This window comes from Erigeron canadensis, chromosome 8, assembly GCF_010389155.1.
Source record: "Erigeron canadensis isolate Cc75 chromosome 8, C_canadensis_v1, whole genome shotgun sequence".
Classification (NCBI taxonomy): Eukaryota; Viridiplantae; Streptophyta; class Magnoliopsida; order Asterales; family Asteraceae; genus Erigeron; species Erigeron canadensis.
In genome coordinates this window covers 33,129,160-33,149,623 of record NC_057768.1, presented here as the reverse complement: position 1 = coordinate 33,149,623, position 20,464 = coordinate 33,129,160, and the positions used below count along the sequence as shown (strand labels likewise).

General features: G+C 31.4%; 2 protein-coding genes across 2 annotated transcripts; one reads left to right on the top strand and one right to left on the bottom strand.

Moving 5' to 3' along the window:
• The first annotated feature begins 4,530 nt into the window (after positions 1 to 4,530).
• Positions 4,531 to 8,478, top strand: LOC122579580 (anaphase-promoting complex subunit 8). Its single transcript, XM_043751767.1, has 4 exons — positions 4,531 to 4,675; positions 4,788 to 5,121; positions 6,484 to 7,734; positions 8,167 to 8,478. Exons 1-4 carry the CDS (start codon positions 4,587 to 4,589, stop codon positions 8,254 to 8,256), a joined length of 1,764 nt encoding a protein of 587 aa, XP_043607702.1. The 5' UTR covers positions 4,531 to 4,586; the 3' UTR covers positions 8,257 to 8,478.
• Positions 8,479 to 10,831: 2,353 nt separating this feature from the next.
• On the bottom strand, positions 10,832 to 14,299 carry LOC122579153 (zinc finger CCCH domain-containing protein 13). The gene is made up of 6 exons (XM_043751265.1): positions 13,660 to 14,299; positions 12,805 to 12,856; positions 12,299 to 12,388; positions 11,808 to 11,872; positions 11,551 to 11,709; positions 10,832 to 11,054 (listed from the first exon to the last, which is right to left on the bottom strand). Exons 1-6 carry the CDS (start codon positions 14,185 to 14,187, stop codon positions 11,004 to 11,006), a joined length of 945 nt encoding a protein of 314 aa, XP_043607200.1. The 5' UTR covers positions 14,188 to 14,299; the 3' UTR covers positions 10,832 to 11,003.
• Between the last annotated feature and the right edge of the window lie 6,165 nt (positions 14,300 to 20,464).

Below are 20,464 nucleotides of genomic sequence, written 5' to 3'. Positions count from 1 at the left end.
CTTCTTACAAATATCTTGTCGTATTCAACCCCTAGTACGGCGACTGCAACTTTAATCCATAATGCAATTTCTAAAGCCTTCAATCAAACAAAAACTAAAATTGCAAAGGAATTTTTAAGGATGCCAATTTAATTTGAACTTAAAAAGAACAAATACAAAGAAAGCCCAAATTTCTAACTTTTAGGCTAATTGATTGAATACCTTTTAAACTTTAAACTAATTTATTTCAGTTTTATATATAACATAACACAAATTAATAAAATTCCACTACCTTCCCACATATCCAACATCCATTGTTGCGCTTTTGAGGCATAATTAACTTTCATACTCTACCTCCTCGTCAGTTGTGGCATCTTAATACTGCTGATATTCTGAAACCAAATCATTCATGTTGCATTTTGCCTCAGTAAACTCCATCTCGTCCATTCCTTTGCCACTGTACCAATGCAAGAAACCTTTAATTGCAAATAATTATATAAACCTTTGATTGCTTATTTGAAATTAAATATTTGCTTCTTTTTTATATTGGAAGAAAAAATCAGTAAAAAAGACCTAATGAATTGTAGTACCAATTTCGAATTCATGGGAAAAATGAGTTTTACAGAATAGAAAGAGATATGGTTTAAATTTTGATTTTGAAATCTTGATTGAAGTGAAGTGTATATCATCAAAGGTTCTTTCTCATTGGGAGTACGAAAGGAAATGAAGTTGGCAGACAAATAAAGGATATTTGGGTAATTTTGCAATTCTTTTTTTCAACAAGGGGCTATAATCATTATAAAGTAGTATAGAAATATAGATTATAAATTATAGAATACATATAGATAGATGTGTTTTTTTATTTGATTTGACCAAATTAGTAAATCATGCAAAGGATAATGATAAATCAACTTAACTTATGTGCCTAAACATCAATCTAATCATAAGATGATGACATATGGAAGAATCAAATGATAAAATTAGGAAAGATACTTGATGCATTTCACGTGTTCAATTCTAAAGGTTTTAGGTTGAATTTTAAACATATGATTATATTGATAATCATTTTTTTTATACAAAACATACAAGTATGCCAACTATTATTATTATTATTATTATTATTGTTATTATTATTGTTATTTTATTTTTTTTTATAATATACATCACTTCCATTAAAAACTAATAGAATTTATAAGAAATTAGTAGGAACCCGAGATATTATTTGGGCTCCTACTTCTCTAGCTATATACTATTATTATTATTATTATTATTATTATTATTATTAACATCTTTTAAAAGTTTTTTTTTTTTTTTATTTATCATGAGAAACTTATCACTAAGTTTACAAAGAATAGTTTGGAAAAATTAAGAAATAGAATGTCGATTAACACTTAATCTTAATTATTAATTATGAATTACTTTTTTTAAACATTTGATCATCAGTCCTATAGTAATCGATTTTCATTATTCATTGTTTTCATAAAATGATTGAATAAAAGTGCTTAATCAAATAAATTAAATATTTTATAGTTAAAAAAATATATTGATACATAAATATAAATTTTAACTATTTCACAACTAACTTATTTTTATATTATTTTTTACACATAATCATCATGTACAAAAGTACGTAATAAAGAAGTATACCACATGTATTAATAACGTTTTTTAAATCCCGTTGCAATGCACGGAAAAAATACTAATAGTTTTCTACTATTTTTTTTATTCCAACAAACACCAAAGATCGTTACATGTTGAATCATCAAAATCCAGTTAAACTCTATTTATTTTTCGTTCGAAGGGAATTAGAAACAAAAGGTTTTTACACCTATGCTGTGTTTGGCCCACCAACTCAAGAAACAAAAAAGGATCTTTAATGAAAACTAGAAGGTTTGGGCCCTGTTTTACAGGGCTTCAATGGTTGTGTTTAAACAGTTTCGTTAAATTGCATTGAACCTCTTTAAAAATCCAAAAGAGAAAACGTGTTAAAAAATCAATAATAACTTAAAAAAACAAAAAATATTTGTGCGAGAAAACTAAAAAAACTACATCAAAAAGTTGCAATATCAAATACATACATTTAGTTTGTGTAATGAAACGAAGAAAGCAAAAAGAAAGGAAAAAACAAAATGTTTGAGTAAAGTTTTCAATATGTTAGTTGAGAAGACAAAAGCAAAAAAACTATGAGAAAAACCAAGAAAAATCGAAAGAAAAAACCCCAAACGAGATCCGAAATGACAAAATCTAGATAGTGATACATGGCATAAGATGATCCAATTGAAGATAACACAAAAGCAAAAAAACTGTGCAAACCGAAAGAAAAAAACTTTAACAGAATCCAATATAGTAAAATCAGAATAGCAACCGAATAATAATGCAGGCGTAAGTGGACTAATGGAACAGTATTACGTGGCAGTGGCATTGTTCATTAGCGTCGAGCATAATGAAATTACAATTTTGAAACAAGTATTTAAGAGTTAACTGTCAAAAAAGTATTTAAGAGTTAATTTTAAAATCCTTCAAAAAGAAAAGAGTTAATTTAATCTACTTAAAAGTTTTTTTAAGCAAACTAAGTATTTAATTCAACTGTTAATATCTAATACCTCCTTATAAAGATGATAGGTTAAGATATTAAGTATATTTATTTTTCTCAAAATATTTTCACCTTATCTCTAAAGTTTTAAACTTACCCTTCTATACCCCTTATAATACAAACTACAAATCTATTTTTAGAAATTTAAACAATTTTTTCAATATTCTAAAAATACCCTAAAATACCTATCTATATCTATATCTATACTATTGTTATATTATTCGTTGCTAAATGTAGATCATTTTTTTATTCGTCTTTAATATTGTTCACTTTTTTTTAAATGTAGATCATTTACTTGCAACAGGGGATCTAGCTTACGTTGTCTTAACTGGGTCCGCGTAGAGAGCCCCATCACCCTCAGTACTTAGTAAGAGAAAAAAACCCCAACTAAACCGCCCGAAGGCATGAAATTTAATTGAGATAAAACCATACCCCATCTGCAAGACTCAAACCCGTTTTTATTTGTGAATTCCTTGAAATGTCTTTTTGCGAGACCTCCAGCATGTAAAACTGGTGTTCAACCACCTTTTTTCTTAACCATGAAAATTATAAAACATAAACAAGCACGTTACCTACGCAATGCAGCGGTGAACGTAGCGGCGACGATGTGGTGGTGGGGCTACTGTTTGTGGTAGATGAGACGTCAAGTGGTGTAAATAATTGATGTAAAAGTTAATGGATATATTTTAAAAGATAAATGATAAATAGTGTAATTTAATCATTAATGTTAATGGTTACTGTAGGTGAAAAAAATATTTTCAAGAGTGTTAAGTGAAAATATTACATATTTTTGAACACTTCTAAAAATAAAATGTTATTCTTTTTATAATATAGTATAAATAGTATAGAAGTATAGATAATTATTCTATTTCTAAAAATAACTTCAATATTACATTATTTATGGTTTTATTTCCAGCAACTTGCTTTCATTTAATAATGAGGTAAAATTTTAAAAGTAAGATGAAATCAACCATCAGGTTATAATTTAATTTTTTTTTTCTTGTGATTTAAAAAAAAAATAATTTAGGGGTTGTTTTACAATTATTGGTAGACACTAATCCCTTTATAGCATTTACCTATATCACTCAACATCGTCATTATCATCACCACATCGCCATCCATATTACATGAGCATCGTGATATACATATTGAAAATAACCAACTCAAATTGGTTTAGCCACCGTCTTTTTAGGTTTTAGGATATGCCAACTAAAAGTTGGACCATTAAAGGGTTTTCTTAAGACTTTAAATGTATATTTGTTAGTTAAAAAGTTTCTTTAACACGAACACATTAATGTATGGTATACGTTAAGGTCGTGTTTGGTTTATATAATTTAATGAAATCTAATGGAATTGAAATTAAACTTTATTCTTTAGTGTGTTGATTGTTCAAAGAAGGAAGAATCTTATTCCGTACAAATGTAAATATTTCATCATTTGATGGAATTTTCATTCATTGGGAATGGATGAATGATTTTCATTTCTTTGAACACTTGAATTTTTAAAAACTCAAAAACATTCCGTCACATTTTCATTTTTTTAAATTCTAATTCCTTTGATATATTTTATTTTTTTCAAAACATTATGTGAACCAAACGTGACTTATTCCCTTAACATTTACAAGTAGGTAATAGGTTATCTCCAATGTAGGTTGATACAAAACTATTTTTTTTTACAAGTTTTTAAGAAATTGATATCATTGGGTTCTAAAGTTTTTTTTTTTTTTTTTTTAAATTGACATGTTTCTTTGAGTTTTGTCTTGAAAAAAGTTTTAGAGAAAACTTTATTATTAAAATAAATAATTTTTTATAACTAATAATTAGGTGAAATAAAATACTTTTAAAAGTTTTTTTTCTCATTATTTAAATTTTTTTTATGAAGATTGAAGATAGACAAGCAATTCATAGGTAAAAAACTCACCAAAACCGCCACCTCACTCATATCACTCAACAATTTCAAAAAAACACACACACTTTCACACAAACACGCTGGGTGTAACAAAACAGTGGGAGCGATGGGTGTAACAAAAGAAACTTGCCGGAATGAACTCAGAGCTGCAATCCGTCAACTTACAGATCGCTGTCTCTATTCTTCATCCAAATGGTTTGCATTTTCTGACACCCTTTTTCTTCAATTTTAAAACCCTTTTACCAATTTTTTTAATTTCAACTCTAATATAATAATATATGTGTGTGTGGATTATATATATAATTAGGGCTGCAGAACAATTGGTGGGTATTGAACAAGATCCAGAAAAGTATCCACCTTCACAAACAAGATTATTGCAGCGTGATTGTTCAAGCATACGGCGTCGTTTTCGTGCCACCGATGAGGTTACTTGTACTCCGGTTGCTGGAACCTCTTACGTGTCTACTCCGTTGCTCGAGGAGGAAAATGAGGCTGTGGGGGAGAATGAGGCTGTCGATTTGGATATTTATTTACTTGCGAAATCGTATTTTGATTGCAGGGAGTATAGGAGGGCTGCTCATGTTTTGGGTGATCAAAAGGGGAAAAAAGCTTTGTTCTTGAGATGTTACGCTCTTTATTTGGTACGTTTTCTTGCTGAAACGTCTTTCAATCGATAGAATGTTTGTGTGTGTTTTTTTTATGTGTTGAAATGTTCTTTTTTTTTGCCCGCCAAGCGTTTGATGAAATGCTAGTAAGTAAGTCGATGCTAGGGGGTGATTTAGTTTAGAAGATGTAGTTGTGAATGTCTGAGTTAGTGTGCGGTACTTTAACAAACAGAGTTTTGTAGTTCAAATATATTATTAAAGGAAAATTGATTCGATTTGGATTTAACCAGGTTTGATTAACGCATAACAATAAAAGCGGTGTTTGGGGACACCCATAATTTGTTTTGGACTATGCTACCTTACAATACTCTGTTTCAGTATTGGTTTGTTAAGGTAAAATAGTCCACACTCGAGTAATTGTTTGTGTATGAATTAAAACAACAATACCCATATCCTGCAGATTTGTGTATGAATCAAAAGTTTTGTACAAATCACTTTGGCAAACATTTAAATCTGGGTCAGTAGCACAAAGCTGTGAGAAACAAGAAAAAATATGCTCAAGTTCACGATGGCATGTAGTTATTGATGCATATGGTAATCAAGATGTTGTGATTGATCATAATTATGAATGCAAAAATGAGTCATTCTAATGACTCTTGATCTCTTCCTGTTTCCTTGTTTTCCTTCTACCATTCCCATTGTCTTTTTATGCTTCACCGAGTACTAGGAGGTAGAGGCTGAAGACAATAGTGTCAACATGATGCGCAAAATCCATCGATAGTTCACTCCTTGGTTATTTAAGTTCTAGAAAGAAAAGCAGGTTTCTGTTCCATAGGTAATCAATCATATATATGTAAAAACGATGCTAATAAAAGGTAAACAAAGGTGTTTGTTGCTTCATTAGTTGACAATTAACATCATCTTTTATATTCATCTGGTGATCCTTATAAGTCATGAATGAACGGATGAACCTATTCTTTCTAGATCTTGTTACCGATCTTCATAACCTTTACTTGGCAACTGGCAAGTTATACAATTTATTCCATTTGCAACATATATAGTTATATCTGTTCTGCAATGTACATCATTAGCATTGAACAGGTCTTGTTCATACCATTTAATTTGTTTTATAATCATTCCATGACTCCAAAAATAAATTTATTTTATTATGTATCCATTTTTTTTAAGTATTCCCTATAATTACATCATTATAAATAGCTGCTAATATTAGTTGGTTCTTCTTTCCTTCTTTTCTGAAAGTTCAACAAAAGATCTTACGGAAGTGTATATGCTGAAGGAATACTGTTTTACTTATTTCTCGAGCCTAATATAACTATATCTCTATTAAGGTAAAGTGGCTTATATGTGTTGCTTATACTTGATTGTTGGTTCTTTCAGGCTGGTGAAAAACGAAAAGAAGAAGAAACCATCGAACTCGAGGGACCTTTGGGTAAGAGTGAGGCTGCGAATAGGGAACTGGCGTCCATAGAACGAGACTTATCTGCAGTTTTTAAAAATGGGACAATTGACCCTTTTGGCCTTTACTTATATGGTCTTGTTCTTAAAGAAAAAGGTAACGAGAATCTTGCTCGAACCGTACTTGTTGAGTCTGTTAACAGCTATCCATGGAACTGGAGTGCTTGGTTAGAGTTGCAATCCCTATGCACTACAATCGAGACACTTAACAGTCTTACACTTAATAATCATTGGATGAAAGACTTCTTTCTTGCAATCACGTATCATGAATTACGGATGTACAATGCGTCCTTACGTAAGTACCAGTACTTGCAAACAACTTTTAGGTTTAGTAACTACATTAAAGCCCAAATTGCTAAAGCCCAATACAATATGCGGGAGTTTGAACAGGTTGAGGCTATCTTTGAAGAACTTCTTAGAATCGACCCATATCGTGTTGACGACATGGACATGTACTCTAATGTGCTGTATGCAAAAGAATGCTGTTCGGGCTTAAGTTATCTTGCTCACCAAGTTTTTATGACGGATAAATACCGACCCGAGTCCTGTTGCATTATCGGGAATTACTACAGCTTAAAGGGACTTCATGAGAAATCAGTTATGTATTTTAGGAGGGCACTTAAGTTAAATAAAAGGTATTTATCTGCATGGACCTTGATGGGGCATGAGTATGTTGAGATGAAAAATACCCCAGCTGCTGTTGATGCTTACAGACGTGCTGTAGATATAAACTCGTGTGACTATCGCGCATGGTATGGGCTAGGACAAGCTTATGAGATGATGGGAATGCCCTATTATGCGCTTCATTATTTTAAGAAAGCAGTGTCTTTGCAGCCTAATGATTCTCGGTTGTGGATAGCTATGGCCCATTGCTATGAAACAGACCAACTTCGTATGCTTGAGGAGGCAATAAAGTGTTATAGAAGGGCGGCTGGCTGTAATGATAGAGAAGCGATTGCTCTTAATAAGCTAGCTCAGCTGCACAATGAGCTGGGGCAAATTGAAGAGGCTGCATTCTATTATAAGAAAGATTTGGAAAGAATGGAAGATGAAGAACGAGAAGGACCAAATATGGTTCAAGCTCTTCTGTTTCTTTCTAAGCATTACAGAGCTCAGAAAAGATATGAAGAAGCTGAAGTGTATTGCACTCGTATTCTTGATTATAATGGCCCTGTAAGTTTCATAATTTTTGCATTTGTTTTCTTAACCATTTTAACATACGTTCTTGATCTATTTGTTTATGGATATAAAAAGAACTAGTCTCTCCGGGCAATGCTGTTGGTCAAACTGATTAATTGGGCAAGTTCAAAATTGAAAAAAATAAATAAGAGAGGAGGTTCATAAAAGAAATTAGGTTAAAAGTTGCCCAAAAAGTTTTTCAGAGGGTTCAACAAGCTTTGAATCCTTTGTTCTAGAAGAATCTGTTATTGCTGAACATTATATACTGTTTGTAGTCATACTTACTAAATAATTTCTATGGAAAGCGTTATTCTTTTTGTAAAAAAACATTAAGCTGAAACCCCCTTTAACAAAATTTGGTAAACCCAATCCCCTAAAGGTGAAAGCTGTGTAAACTTATTTGACACATTTTAATTGTAATTGCAGGAGAAAGAAGAAGCAAAAGGTCTTCTTCAATCAATTAAACGTGCACAACGTGGTCTCCCTCCCGTGGACATTGGAAATTTCTCTTCATAATATACAGTTACTGCTCTTGTGTCTCTCTATTTAGGTATGCATCCTCCCTCTTTTCCATTTAGTGCATGAAATACGAAAATTTCTAGTAAAGATCTAACACAATTTTGTGTTTAGAAATAGGACCTGGAAAGATTCCTCATTCATTTTGTTTTAGTTAGTAGTTTGACTATCTTGTGTAATTTTTATTTTTACAATATATTCTAGTTGATAGCTTCATCCAGATATCAACTTGTATTCTTTCTGATTTTTAATTTTATGTTGATCTTTGTTGTGAGCAAAGGCTAGTGCATATTGCTTCAATTCTGAAGTTTTTTGTATAAAATTCAATACTTTTTAGTTTTGAGTTTCGAGTTTAGTTGTATACGACATCCATATAGACTTGTGTATATATCATTTATAAACATACAAGTACATGAAACGTGCCTTCTCACGTTAGAGCCCTTTTGAGCTGTTATTTTGCTAAATAGAATCAAATAACAAAATACAAAGTGGAAAAAGCTAATCACCCGGAATTTATTTTCTTACGCTAAAGTGTCAATGGAATTTAAACTCATGAATCGTATACACTATTTATGCTAAACACTCGTCACGGAAAACAGTTGTTTGAGTAGTTTCTTCTTTATCTGCCATCTGCTTCTTGGATGTTTGCCTCCATCTCCACCCCCACACTTGGTGATTTGTTTCCCGTCTCCAAATGTTAGTTCTTTCAATATTTTTTTCTTAATCTCCCATCGGTTTGCCGGAAGGTTGTCAAAAGAAGGTCCGCTAGTCTTATGACCGCATCCTCCAATGCCCATAGGTTGCTTTCCCAAGTTCCCCATCACCTAATTTCTTTCAAATTGTGTTTTAGTCTTGAAATGAACGTGATTGTGTAAGGTATGTGTGTTTCTGGTGATAAATGTATATGTGTTTATTGGTTAGAAATGAGAATTATACTATAAAAAATTGTGTATTGAATGTATATATAGAGAGTTCAGAGTTGGTAAAATGTGTTAATTACGCGTTAATATTGGATAACTTGGCGGCGTTTTGGGTTAGTTTCACCCTTTAGAAAAGTGTCTCCTTTAAGAAAGGCCTCCAATGGTAATGACTTGGTCATCACTCCTTTTTTTTTTTACATACTTGGTCATCACTCCTACTTTCACGGATTTGGTCTTATGGAAGGGAACAACTTAATATTTAAATAAACTAACTCAACGTTATATTAATCACTCAAGTTTTATCCTATAACTTATTACGGTGACTTTTGTATTAAAAACGGCAAACCATAATACTAATTAAAGCGCTTTTTTTTAAAGAATGACAAACTTATTTAGGTGCCTTTTTTTAATGACAAGAATATTACTATTAAATAGGACCGTCTAGCAAGATATTAGAGACCAAAAACATACGAAAATCTTTAAATAGAAAATACAAGACCAATTTCACTCGGAACTTTAAATTGTGAGTTTAATTCCCATATTTTAAAACAAAACATATCAATCAAACAATCCAAATGGTAATAAACCCATTCTTCCGTATCATGCCCATTAACCGAAACCCCTTTAGATAACACTCAAGTAACAGCTATAAATATATTGATTTTATTTTGTTGTAAAAGTTAAATAGTTATTATGAAAATATTCATCTTATAACAATTTATATCTACATCACTATAATCACTTCAAAAGCATATTTAAAATTCATTATCAAATTGGTTTATCCATTGAAAACAATGTGAAAGTTATCCACTGGACACTCTTAAGTTATACTCGTACAGTCGTACTTGAGTTACTAATAAAAAGGCCACCATTATAATTATTTTGTTATTATATAAAAATATTAAAGATATTATATTAGCAACTTGAACGTCACTAAAGAAATAGTATCAACAAAAGATCGAGGTTTAGATATTCCATCAGTTAAAGCTTCTAATTATTATTTTAGTGCGATTTTAAGTCACAAATTTGGCCATTGATCAAGTCAGCCACAAAGCCAGAAGAAAGAAAATATGCTAAGCTTCTAGACGGACTTAAACTTACGTGTCAACGGGCTTATGTTACACCGCGTCCGACTCGTAGACTTTTTTTAAACATTCAAAACAATTTGTTTTTACTAAGAACAAAATAAAAATATAAAGTTAAATTTTATTACCAAACATCACCATACTTTCATGTTGTTGCAGAATTATCATTCTATTTCTTCCTTATCTAGTGTATTTTAAAGGATCACAGTTCGTCAGTTCCTACTTCCTAGAAATGAAAAAAAAAAGACTTTGCAAAATTATGAATCAAATCCGAACAGTGGAACTCCTTTGGAAAATGATACTCCGTATATAATTAACCTAAAAGTCCTTCTAGATTAAGCTAAAATTCTTCCTAAAACTATAAAATTGTGGCATACAGATTCTACTAGTTTTAATGTTCTATTTCTTAATCTAACCCCTTGATTTTTCAACATGTCTTCGTCAGTTCGTCTAATAGTTACAAGAATTTTTAGGCTATTATTTTAAATGGATTTATCATTTCACCCTTTCCGAAACAACATTTGCATCATTTCCGTACTATTTGAAACTGTGCAAAAGCCAAAAACAAAGTAACACTAATGTAACTTAATTTTGTCAATTCTCCCAAATATGTCGCACAATGAATACCATGAAAGAAGAGTTTTCAAACTGTCAGCATTTCATTTTGTAACAAATACAAGCTGCGAACTACAAATTAAATTAAACTTTATATAAAATCAAAAGATTCAGCAATCATCCTCAATTACGCTTTGCGGATACGGTCACGCCACGAGCCTTGTTGCGCTGACCGAACCTATGGCAATAAAATCCACATCATTAGGCCCAATTTGGTAATAGGCAATATGTTAAACACATGTAAATTGAGTTATGAATCAAAACAGGTTCATATCAAAATACAAATGTTTTCAATACTAGTCAAAACGGGTTGGGCCAAGTTGGGCAGAACAACGACAAATGCTGTTTTAATATCTTTTTCTTTTTTTTTAGTTAGTGTTGGGATAGATTATTACGATTATAATCAATAATTTCTCAACTAAAACAATCTAGAAGGTTTTTAGGCATGTCAACATATTTCGAACCAATTTTCAACTAGTTTGACCCATCCCTTAATAATTTACATGTTTTTTTGGCTTTGCCCATTTGACTCATTTGAATTGAAATCAAACCACTTTTATATAGAGCAAACGAGTCGACTTGACCAAACATCTCATGACACGAGCTTCCTTAAGTTAAGAGTGAAGGACAGATAGTATTGCCACCTCTAAATTGAAGTACATATACTCACGCACCTGATCACTTATAAGACTTGCAACAGGGGCAGGCTCGGGACTTTCTCTTGCCTGGTCATTTCTTTCTGCTTCACTATCTGAATCAACAGGTGGTGCAAGTGATGAAGTTCCAAACATAGCCTCATCATGAGTAGCCTTAATCTTCTCCTCCCTTCTCGCCTTCATAATGTCCAAAACATACACTTTTTATTCAAAACATCTCTCGTTGACTATCAATGTGTTCATTTGAACAAAAAAATTGTAAAATGCATGTGTACCTCCACAGCAGAAAACCGAAAAGTTTGGCCAATGTGCTTCACTAAGGCTCCATCATCTTCTGCAGCTGAAAGATGCAAAATAGTAAAATTAGTACATACATCTAATACAGTAATACTTCCTCCTCAGTATAAAAATTTTGCTACTTCACCTTCCAAGATATCTCATTAAAATTGTTATGTTTTCATTGTTATAAATGATCCAAGTAAGAATCACCTGCTTTTTGTTAACACGATACAAGCTGGTGAGACAGAAAAGAACCAGCAAGATTCCTTTTATTTGATTTTTTCAAAAAAAGATACAGTATTGAAGGCTTAGACATCCGACAAAAAGTCAATATGATATTTTTATAAAGTGTCACACAGATGTGGTTATTTTGATAGGATGAGGTAGAGATGTTCATGGCGTTAAAATCATGATCATGTAATGAACAAAAGCAAATAAATAAATAATGTGCAAAACATATCTAGGCAAATATTCATAAAAATTAAACCTTCAATCTCTTCATCATCAAGTGGGGCATCTTTGTCAAAGTTAAACCTCTCCCATCCTGAGCCCATGCCAGTTGCTTCATCCTGTTTAGCTACAAACGACACAAAACATAAAGACTTGTTATCAACGATGCAAAAAAACACACAGACTGATACACACACACACAAAAATTTTAGGCAGATATATAATCGGGCAAAAAGTTTAGGATGTGACTAAGGGACTTTCACAAAGATAATGTTGTACCAACAATTTCATTTTATAAAGATGTTCCACAAGATTGGCGCATACATTTGATGAAAGAAAAAAAAAGATAAAGGAATCCTAATTACAAATCAATACCAATAGCTTAATGAACAAAACAAATACTTGGGTATAACTAAACATCATAAACGAACGTAATAAGAGGATTCCATTTACAGAAATGAAATGGAACAAAGTCTTCACCATATTGGCAGGAGTTAGTAAAATAAAGCAATAATCAGCTATATTCATGTACAGTTAACTTACCAGTTGAAGAAAGCTGAAGTTTCATCTTCGCTTTGACCCTTTCCGCTGGTGACTATATACAACACAACACAAGACACATTGGTAAGTCCCTTTAGACAGCAGAACAAATAACACCTGGCAGCAGCTAGCGACTATGGACAACTGAGTATAACTTCCATTAGCTTTCTTGGTTGATAACAAGCATAAACAATAAAAATATGACCATCTAATCAGGTAATTATTCCCTAAACGGCCAAACCTAAAGAATAATCAACTAAGATTTAAACGGCGAACAATCAATTATTCTAAAAGGAAGCTCAAGTGATTTTAGAAACGCAGCGTCAAGCATGTTGATCTTTGTTTTGCATTTATCTTTTCACAATTATGAATTATGTCCTTGCACAACAGAAATTCCATTATTTGATTTTTGAGAAAGCAAGCAAAACATATCAAAAATGTCAATTACTAGTGTTTTCCTTTTGCATATTCACAAAACTGGTTAAATAATAACAATAAGAACATCAAGCACCAAATATCCAAATGTCAACTACTAGTACTTTTCATTACATATCCACAAGATTGCTGGTAATTATATAACAAGAATGTGAACAACAAAGAGTAAAACGTCAACAACTACTGTTTTTCATCACATTCTAAAAAATAATAGTTGCTTCATACGCCCAAAAGTCCCAAGATGTGAACCATTATATGCCAGGATAATTGAGTAGAGTGAAACACACATAAACAATGCTATCAAGAATTCATAAATCGCAATGCACAAATATCATTTCGATTTCCATAAAAACAAACCTAAATTACACTAATTAAACTACAGTAGTAATCACAACTCAAAATCTTTAAAAGTTAGTATTTTACCATATGTTCATATCCATCTATCAATTTCGCATAATCGATTTTCCGGTCCCTTTTCTCCTTCCTATCGTCGTCCCTCCGGTTTCTTCGAGACGGCGATACACTTCTACTTCTACTCCTCTTCCTTCTTCCCCTCTCTCTATCTCTATCTCTATCCCTATCCCCATCCCTCTCTCTTCTCTCTCTATCTCTATATCTATCTCTATCTCTATCTCTATCTCTATTATCTCTGTCTAAATTTCTATATCTATTATCTGTATGGTGATCTGAAACCCTAGGTGGTTTTTTCTTAAGCTTATTCTGAATAGATTCAATTTGCACTTTTTTCGGAACATTATGAGATGAATTATCTGAAGCTTTAATAAAGCTGCTGAGAAAAGAAGATGATGACGAAGGAAGAGCGGAAGCTCGTTCCGGTACGACGTCGTTCCGGTTATCGTCTGAAAAGCCAAGGCCTTGTTTAAATCTAGCGGCGCCACTGCCTTTACGTGTTAGCTCATCGTAGTACGCTGCTGCTTTCTCTTCTTCCATTTTCTTTTTCTTTTTACTTTATTTTGAATTGAATTTTGATGTTAAGGATGAATAGAAGGTCGTGGATTGGAGACTGCACATAGAGAGCTAACTTATGCGCGACGATGATACGGATAAGTTACACTGATAAGTTACAAAGTGTAATAGCGTTCGGATTTAAAAATTCTATATCAAATGATATTGAAAGACCATGAAATTTTAAGAACACTCCTATAATTTTTATAATTTATTGACATATGGATTTTAAGATAAAAGATTTTAAATAAATTAGAAAATAAAATGATTTATGAAGAAGAGAGAAAAAAATAAGTGGTTAAAATTTAAGGGTATTATAGGTATACTAGGTAGAGATGTTTAAATTAGTGAATAAAAAAGAAACTAATTTAAATTGTTCAAATTATCTTTTAAGATTTTAAAAAGAGATAAAATGCTTTACAAGATAATATAAATCTGTAAGTTAAATAATTATGAGTATTTTATAATTTAATTTTTTTCGTTTTAAATGGGGTTTTCTTTTTATATATATTAGAAAAAAATTAAAAAAAAATGTAGAAGAAACATTAAAATCACTTTTCTTTTCATAGAATACCTTCTCAAACCCTTTCACATTCTAAACTTTTAATCATTTTCAACATCTAACATGTAATTGTTGGTTTTTGAGTAAAATATATTAAACAAAATTAAAATGTCACATTAACACTTAACAAACATATAACGTTAAAAATTAATAATGTTATTTTATTGATTATTATTTGAAAACATAGTCCATTTAATAATCAAAACATAAATATGTTGCCCTTTTTCGAAACTTTATAAAATATGTTATTTTTTTTTTCATTTAACCCTTTAATTTATATTCGCAATACGAAAGGGTACCCGCATGATCCGATGGGTGGTGGTGGCGGTGGCGGTGATGACGGTAACGATGTGGTTTATAATGTAACGTAATAGATGTAAAATAGGTATTGTAGTTATTTTAAAAGTTAAAAAATGTATGTTGTAAAAAATTTCATTAATAGTATTTTATGTATATTAAGTGAAAGGGATTAATCATAGTAATGTACTTTCTCTCTTGTACATGGTTGCCCAACAAATCCAAAATATAGATGTGTATTACTATTACCAACAAATTTTTCAAATTTGTACATGGCTGACCACTACCTTCAAAATTGCTTCTCTCTAATATACAAATATTCAAAACGACTTCTCTCTCTTAGAAAAAAACCCAGATTCCGGCAAAAAAAAAACCCATATTTTTTTTTAAAAAAAGACCAACAATTGATCAACCCTTTTCCATAATATAGTCAAATTTATAGAAAATTCCAACAAATTATAATCAACCTAATGAAAACGACTAATGAAACTTTTTTTTGCCGGAATACACATCTATACTTTGGGTTTGTTGGTATTACTTTTACATCTTTATTTTGAAAAGTTTTTTTAGTTTAATGAGTAACCATGTACAAGAAAAAAATACGTTATTCATCTAGTGATTTAAATTAGTGAATAAATAAGAAAAATAGTTTAGATGAGTAATTGTAATGTGTAGATCGAGAATGTGTTAATTTTTATATAAAAAGTTGAAAAGGGGGAGAGATACATGACTTAGATTAATTGAAAACCACATTCTTTTCAAAATCTTTTTTGGATAGTACGAAAGGAAAGAAAAACGAAAACAAAAGAACCCTTTTTGGTTCATCATTCCTTCGCTCAAAACGATAGCAATTAAAGCCTTTTTTTTTGTTTAGATCGACAGAAGCTAAAGAGCATGACTAAATTGTTTCTTTTACAATTTAAGAATTAAAGAGTAGGAGTTTTGCGACTTTGTCTAATTAACTAGACCAAAGAAAAGCTAGGAGTTTCTGACTTTTTGTGATCGTAAGATATCTAGCAATCTCAAGGGTGGTCAATTACTTTTCGTGAATCCATTAATCGAAACCATATCTTGATCATGGTTTCTGAATGCAGAATTAATTATCGAGTGGTGAATATGAGAGCTCAACGATGTGCTTTTTGTCCAGATAGACTTAGCGCCCTCCCCCATCCCATAATCGAAAACATCCTATGTCTTGTACCTATTGAAGATGCAGTACTGACGAGTATCCTCTCGAGGAGCTGGAGGAACACTTGGACCAACATTCCGAATCTTGCCTTCAATATTGGTGATGATCAAAAGCAGTACTTGTCCCATCCGGAGAGAATTGACCGTCGTATGAAAAAGAGAAAATCGGGTCAATGTTGCTCGACTATATTCTAAGTCTGCTTACGACGACACCAGGGTCAACCAATCGATGAGTTTTATCTTTCCATGAATGACGTCAATCAAACCTGTGTTGAGCTTGACCAAATCATACTTCATTTGTCAAAATCAAACAATAATACCCTTGAGAAAGTTACGCATTGCTTATGTGATGAGTACCGTGGCGATTATTGGTATAGGTTACTGTTTGTACACCAAACCGAGATTAGGTTTAGAAAAGGGGATGATGGGTGTTTTTGGTTGTTTGTGGGCGATTCCCCGAAGGTATAGTGAATCTCTTTACGCCAATCAATTATGATTGATATATATCGGATGGTGTTGGACTATGTTGATCAAAACGTATTCCAAATGAATGAATGAGTGATGTCGTGAAGTCTTTGAGCCTAATCCTTCCTCCTTATTAATCCTCTAATTTTTTAATATTTATTTAATATAATATAACTAAAAGAGGGGGTTGGGGTACACTTGGCACCCCTAATTCCCCTTGTTGAGCCTAATCGTTTCTCCTTGTTAATCCTCTAATTTTTTAATATTTATTTAATAAAAAACAATTGGCCGACCTTATATTTATCCTTAAGTCTCCCAAAAATTATTATTATTATTATTATTATTATTATTATTATTATTATATATAACTTACAAAAAACCCCACATATTCTAAACTCAAACAAAAACCAACGACCAAAAGGCTTTTTTTGACTCTATACATTGTTTGTTCATATATTTAATCATTATTATATATATTATTATACTATAATTATTTAACATTAAATTCTTGTGTTATTGTTTTGAAATCCATTATAGGTTAATCATGGTTTCTTCTTCAACAACAAAATAAGACCAAATTAACAACACATGTTAATCATCATCTACAATTCCGTGTTGTGCATGTAAGGATTGTTTTGGAGTGGAACAACCCGAAAAAAATCAAAACGTTCGAGATGGTCTTTGTTAATAAATTGGTATGTATTTTTCATATTATATATTTTTCTTTAGTTTTCATAATTATAGTATAAAATTATTGTTTGTATTTTTCTTAAGTTTAGATATAACAAGCTAAATAATTTTTTTCTTAACTAAAGTTGAAAAAAAAAGGTTAATTAGAATAAATATTATATGAAGTTAATTTTCATATGTTTTCTTCTTTAATTTCGTAATTATAGTCTAAAAGTGTTGTTTGTGTTTGTCTTAAGTTTAGATATTACAAACTATAAATTTCTATTTAATGAAAGTTGAAAAAAAAAAGGTTAACTAGATTCAATATCTTGATTATGGTTTGTAAGGATTATTTAGTTTTTTAGGTATATTGTTATAAAATTTGGTTCATCACATTGTGGTTTCTTTGGGTAACTATATGATCGACTGCATTTTGTTACTGCAACTATAATTTTTGTATATATGTATTCCAATTTTTTAGTTTTGTTTAATATATTTTGAGAATATCCGTCATTGGACGAGCTTGAGCACTAGTATATATTATATTTATAACTTATAATTTTATTATTTGCATCATATCAGTAGTAAATTGACTATTTTTTTATATTATTATAAATTATGAATAATAATTTAGTTATTAATTAATTTTAGTTTATGTTCTAAATCAGCCCCACACAACATGTGGATTTAATCTACTTATATATAGATAGATAGATAACCTAGCTCATAACTCAAATTAATTGAAAACCAAATGTATATTGTTTTAAAAAAAACTTTTTTTTTTCGGATCGTACGAAAGGAAGAAAAACCAAAACAAAAGAACCCTTTTTGGTGCATCGTTATTCGTTCGCATGCACGAAAAAATAACAGGTAATTAGCTTCTTTTTTTTTTTTTTTTTTTTTGGGTTTAGCTAGATCGACAGAAACAAAAGAGCTAGCAAGATTGAAAACTCAATCTTCCAAGTGTTGCTACGACGACACCAGGGTCAACCAATCGATGAGTAGTTTTCTCTTTCCATGAACGACGACGTCAATCAAACCTGTGTTGAGCTTGACCAAATCAAACAACAGGACCCTTGAGAAATTCACGCTTTGCTTATGTGAGAACTGTAGTGAAGATTCGTGGTATATGTTACGTACCCTCTTCAATTCTTTCTTTTGTTTGAATCAGTTAACACACCTATCTCTCCGTTGGTGTCATCTGCATTCAAAGGATTAATTTGGTAGCCTTACTACACTTTACCTGGAAAATGTAACTTGCACCTGCAGAAACACATGCACTTCTACGCTTCGTGTCCAGTTGTCCATTAATTAAAACAACATTCACTCGGTCTGGTAATTCTTACTACCTACATGCAACATTTTTCATAATTATATATTTTTACGAGACGCTTAATTAATAATTATTGTATCTTTACTGTTGTAGCTTGCAGATGGAAATTATCATATTGATGATGCCAACCTTAATTGCTAAGCTATCGGATTGTTTACATTAATTTGATTGAACATCTGTGTGTTAATTGATCAGGTGGCTATTGAGGTACGTACATACGTATTGTAATAAATATTTATCCACAAAGTATATATAATATATCAAAGTTTTTATCAACTTGAAATAAGGAATAAAAAGATAGCCTAGCCTTCGATCTTTTAATTTGCTAATCGATCTTCTTTTTGGTTATGATTCCAATTAAGTTATTTGCTTCAGACGATGGAGTTCCACGGAAGCGCTTCCTACCGCTTTTGTCCACCTCAAATCCTTCTGTTTTGAACAGATCACATGCTTCTTGGACGTATTTGCGTTACCATTTGTCAGTCTTGTAATCAAAAGCTCTCCGAACTTGGAGGCTATATATTAATGGAAATAAACAACATGAATCTATCTATCTTGTTTGTTTGTTTGTTTAATTGTTTTCTTCTTCTTCTCTAGCTGTTTATTACACTAGCATAATGAGGAATACCTAGTACTGACTAGTTAAGTTATATGATTTAGATGGTTGAAGATGAAGAGAAGATCCATCATCTCCTGACCAAATCGAGAGGGAGCCTAGCTAGCTAGTAATGTGGAAAGAATTGGAGATGATTTTGTTATCTTGGAGCATGAATTGGAGTTTGTGAAACTTATCTTACCCAATTAAGTCACCCGTGTTAAAGAAGGTAACCATATTCCTCAAAGTCGAGGTTACTACGGATGAAGAGATTTTGGTTTTAAGAACTCTGTTATGCTCTGCACGGGCATCACCTCACGTAAAAATCTTTGTTGGGACTTGGGAGTCGTCCCCGATGATGAATATAATCAAGTTGCATGAACATAGATGTCTAAAATGATGTTCGAATGCAATATATCGACATATAGTTTAGAAAAATATGTATGTTAGTTATGACTTAATTAGAATCGAATTGAGTATGCAAAATGCAATGGAAAGGAATTCTATTTGTACGTAGTAAACATTGACAAACCCCAAATGATATCGTATTATTGTATTTCAAGGTTATTAAATAATTCTTTTACTTCGAGTTCCATTAGGGGCAAGGGTGTAGTTGGCAAAAACCGTTGGCAAGTTTTGGTAAATTGGCAAGGCTATAACATGTGAATTGACAATTTTAATTGACAAGTTTGGCAAGTGACGTCGGCAGGTTTTGGCCGATTGTAGCAAGGATTGGCAAGCTTTGGCAAGGAGTAAAGATTCTATTTTTTTTGTTTTTACTTGCTTTGTCTTTTTTTGACAAGTTTTGACAAGAAAATGACATTATACCCTCAACATTGACATAGATTGGTAAGTTTTTGGCTAAATCCATGTGTAAAGCTCCTATCGGTTAGTTTTTTTTTTAAAACTTATCAAATTGTCAAAGATTTGGCACTACATCCTTGCCCTTTATGTAACACTTTTGATATATGGGGATATATTCCCTACACATCATGTAGCCAGTTTCCTGCATTAACTTCTTTAAACATTAAAACATTATTATATTAATAAATTTTCTATGCTTTCTTTAGTTTCGGTAAAATATGTTTGACTTTTTCCTCTTTTCGTATGTTATATTTTTTGTTTTTTCTTTCTCTCGTCGCTAACTGGATTA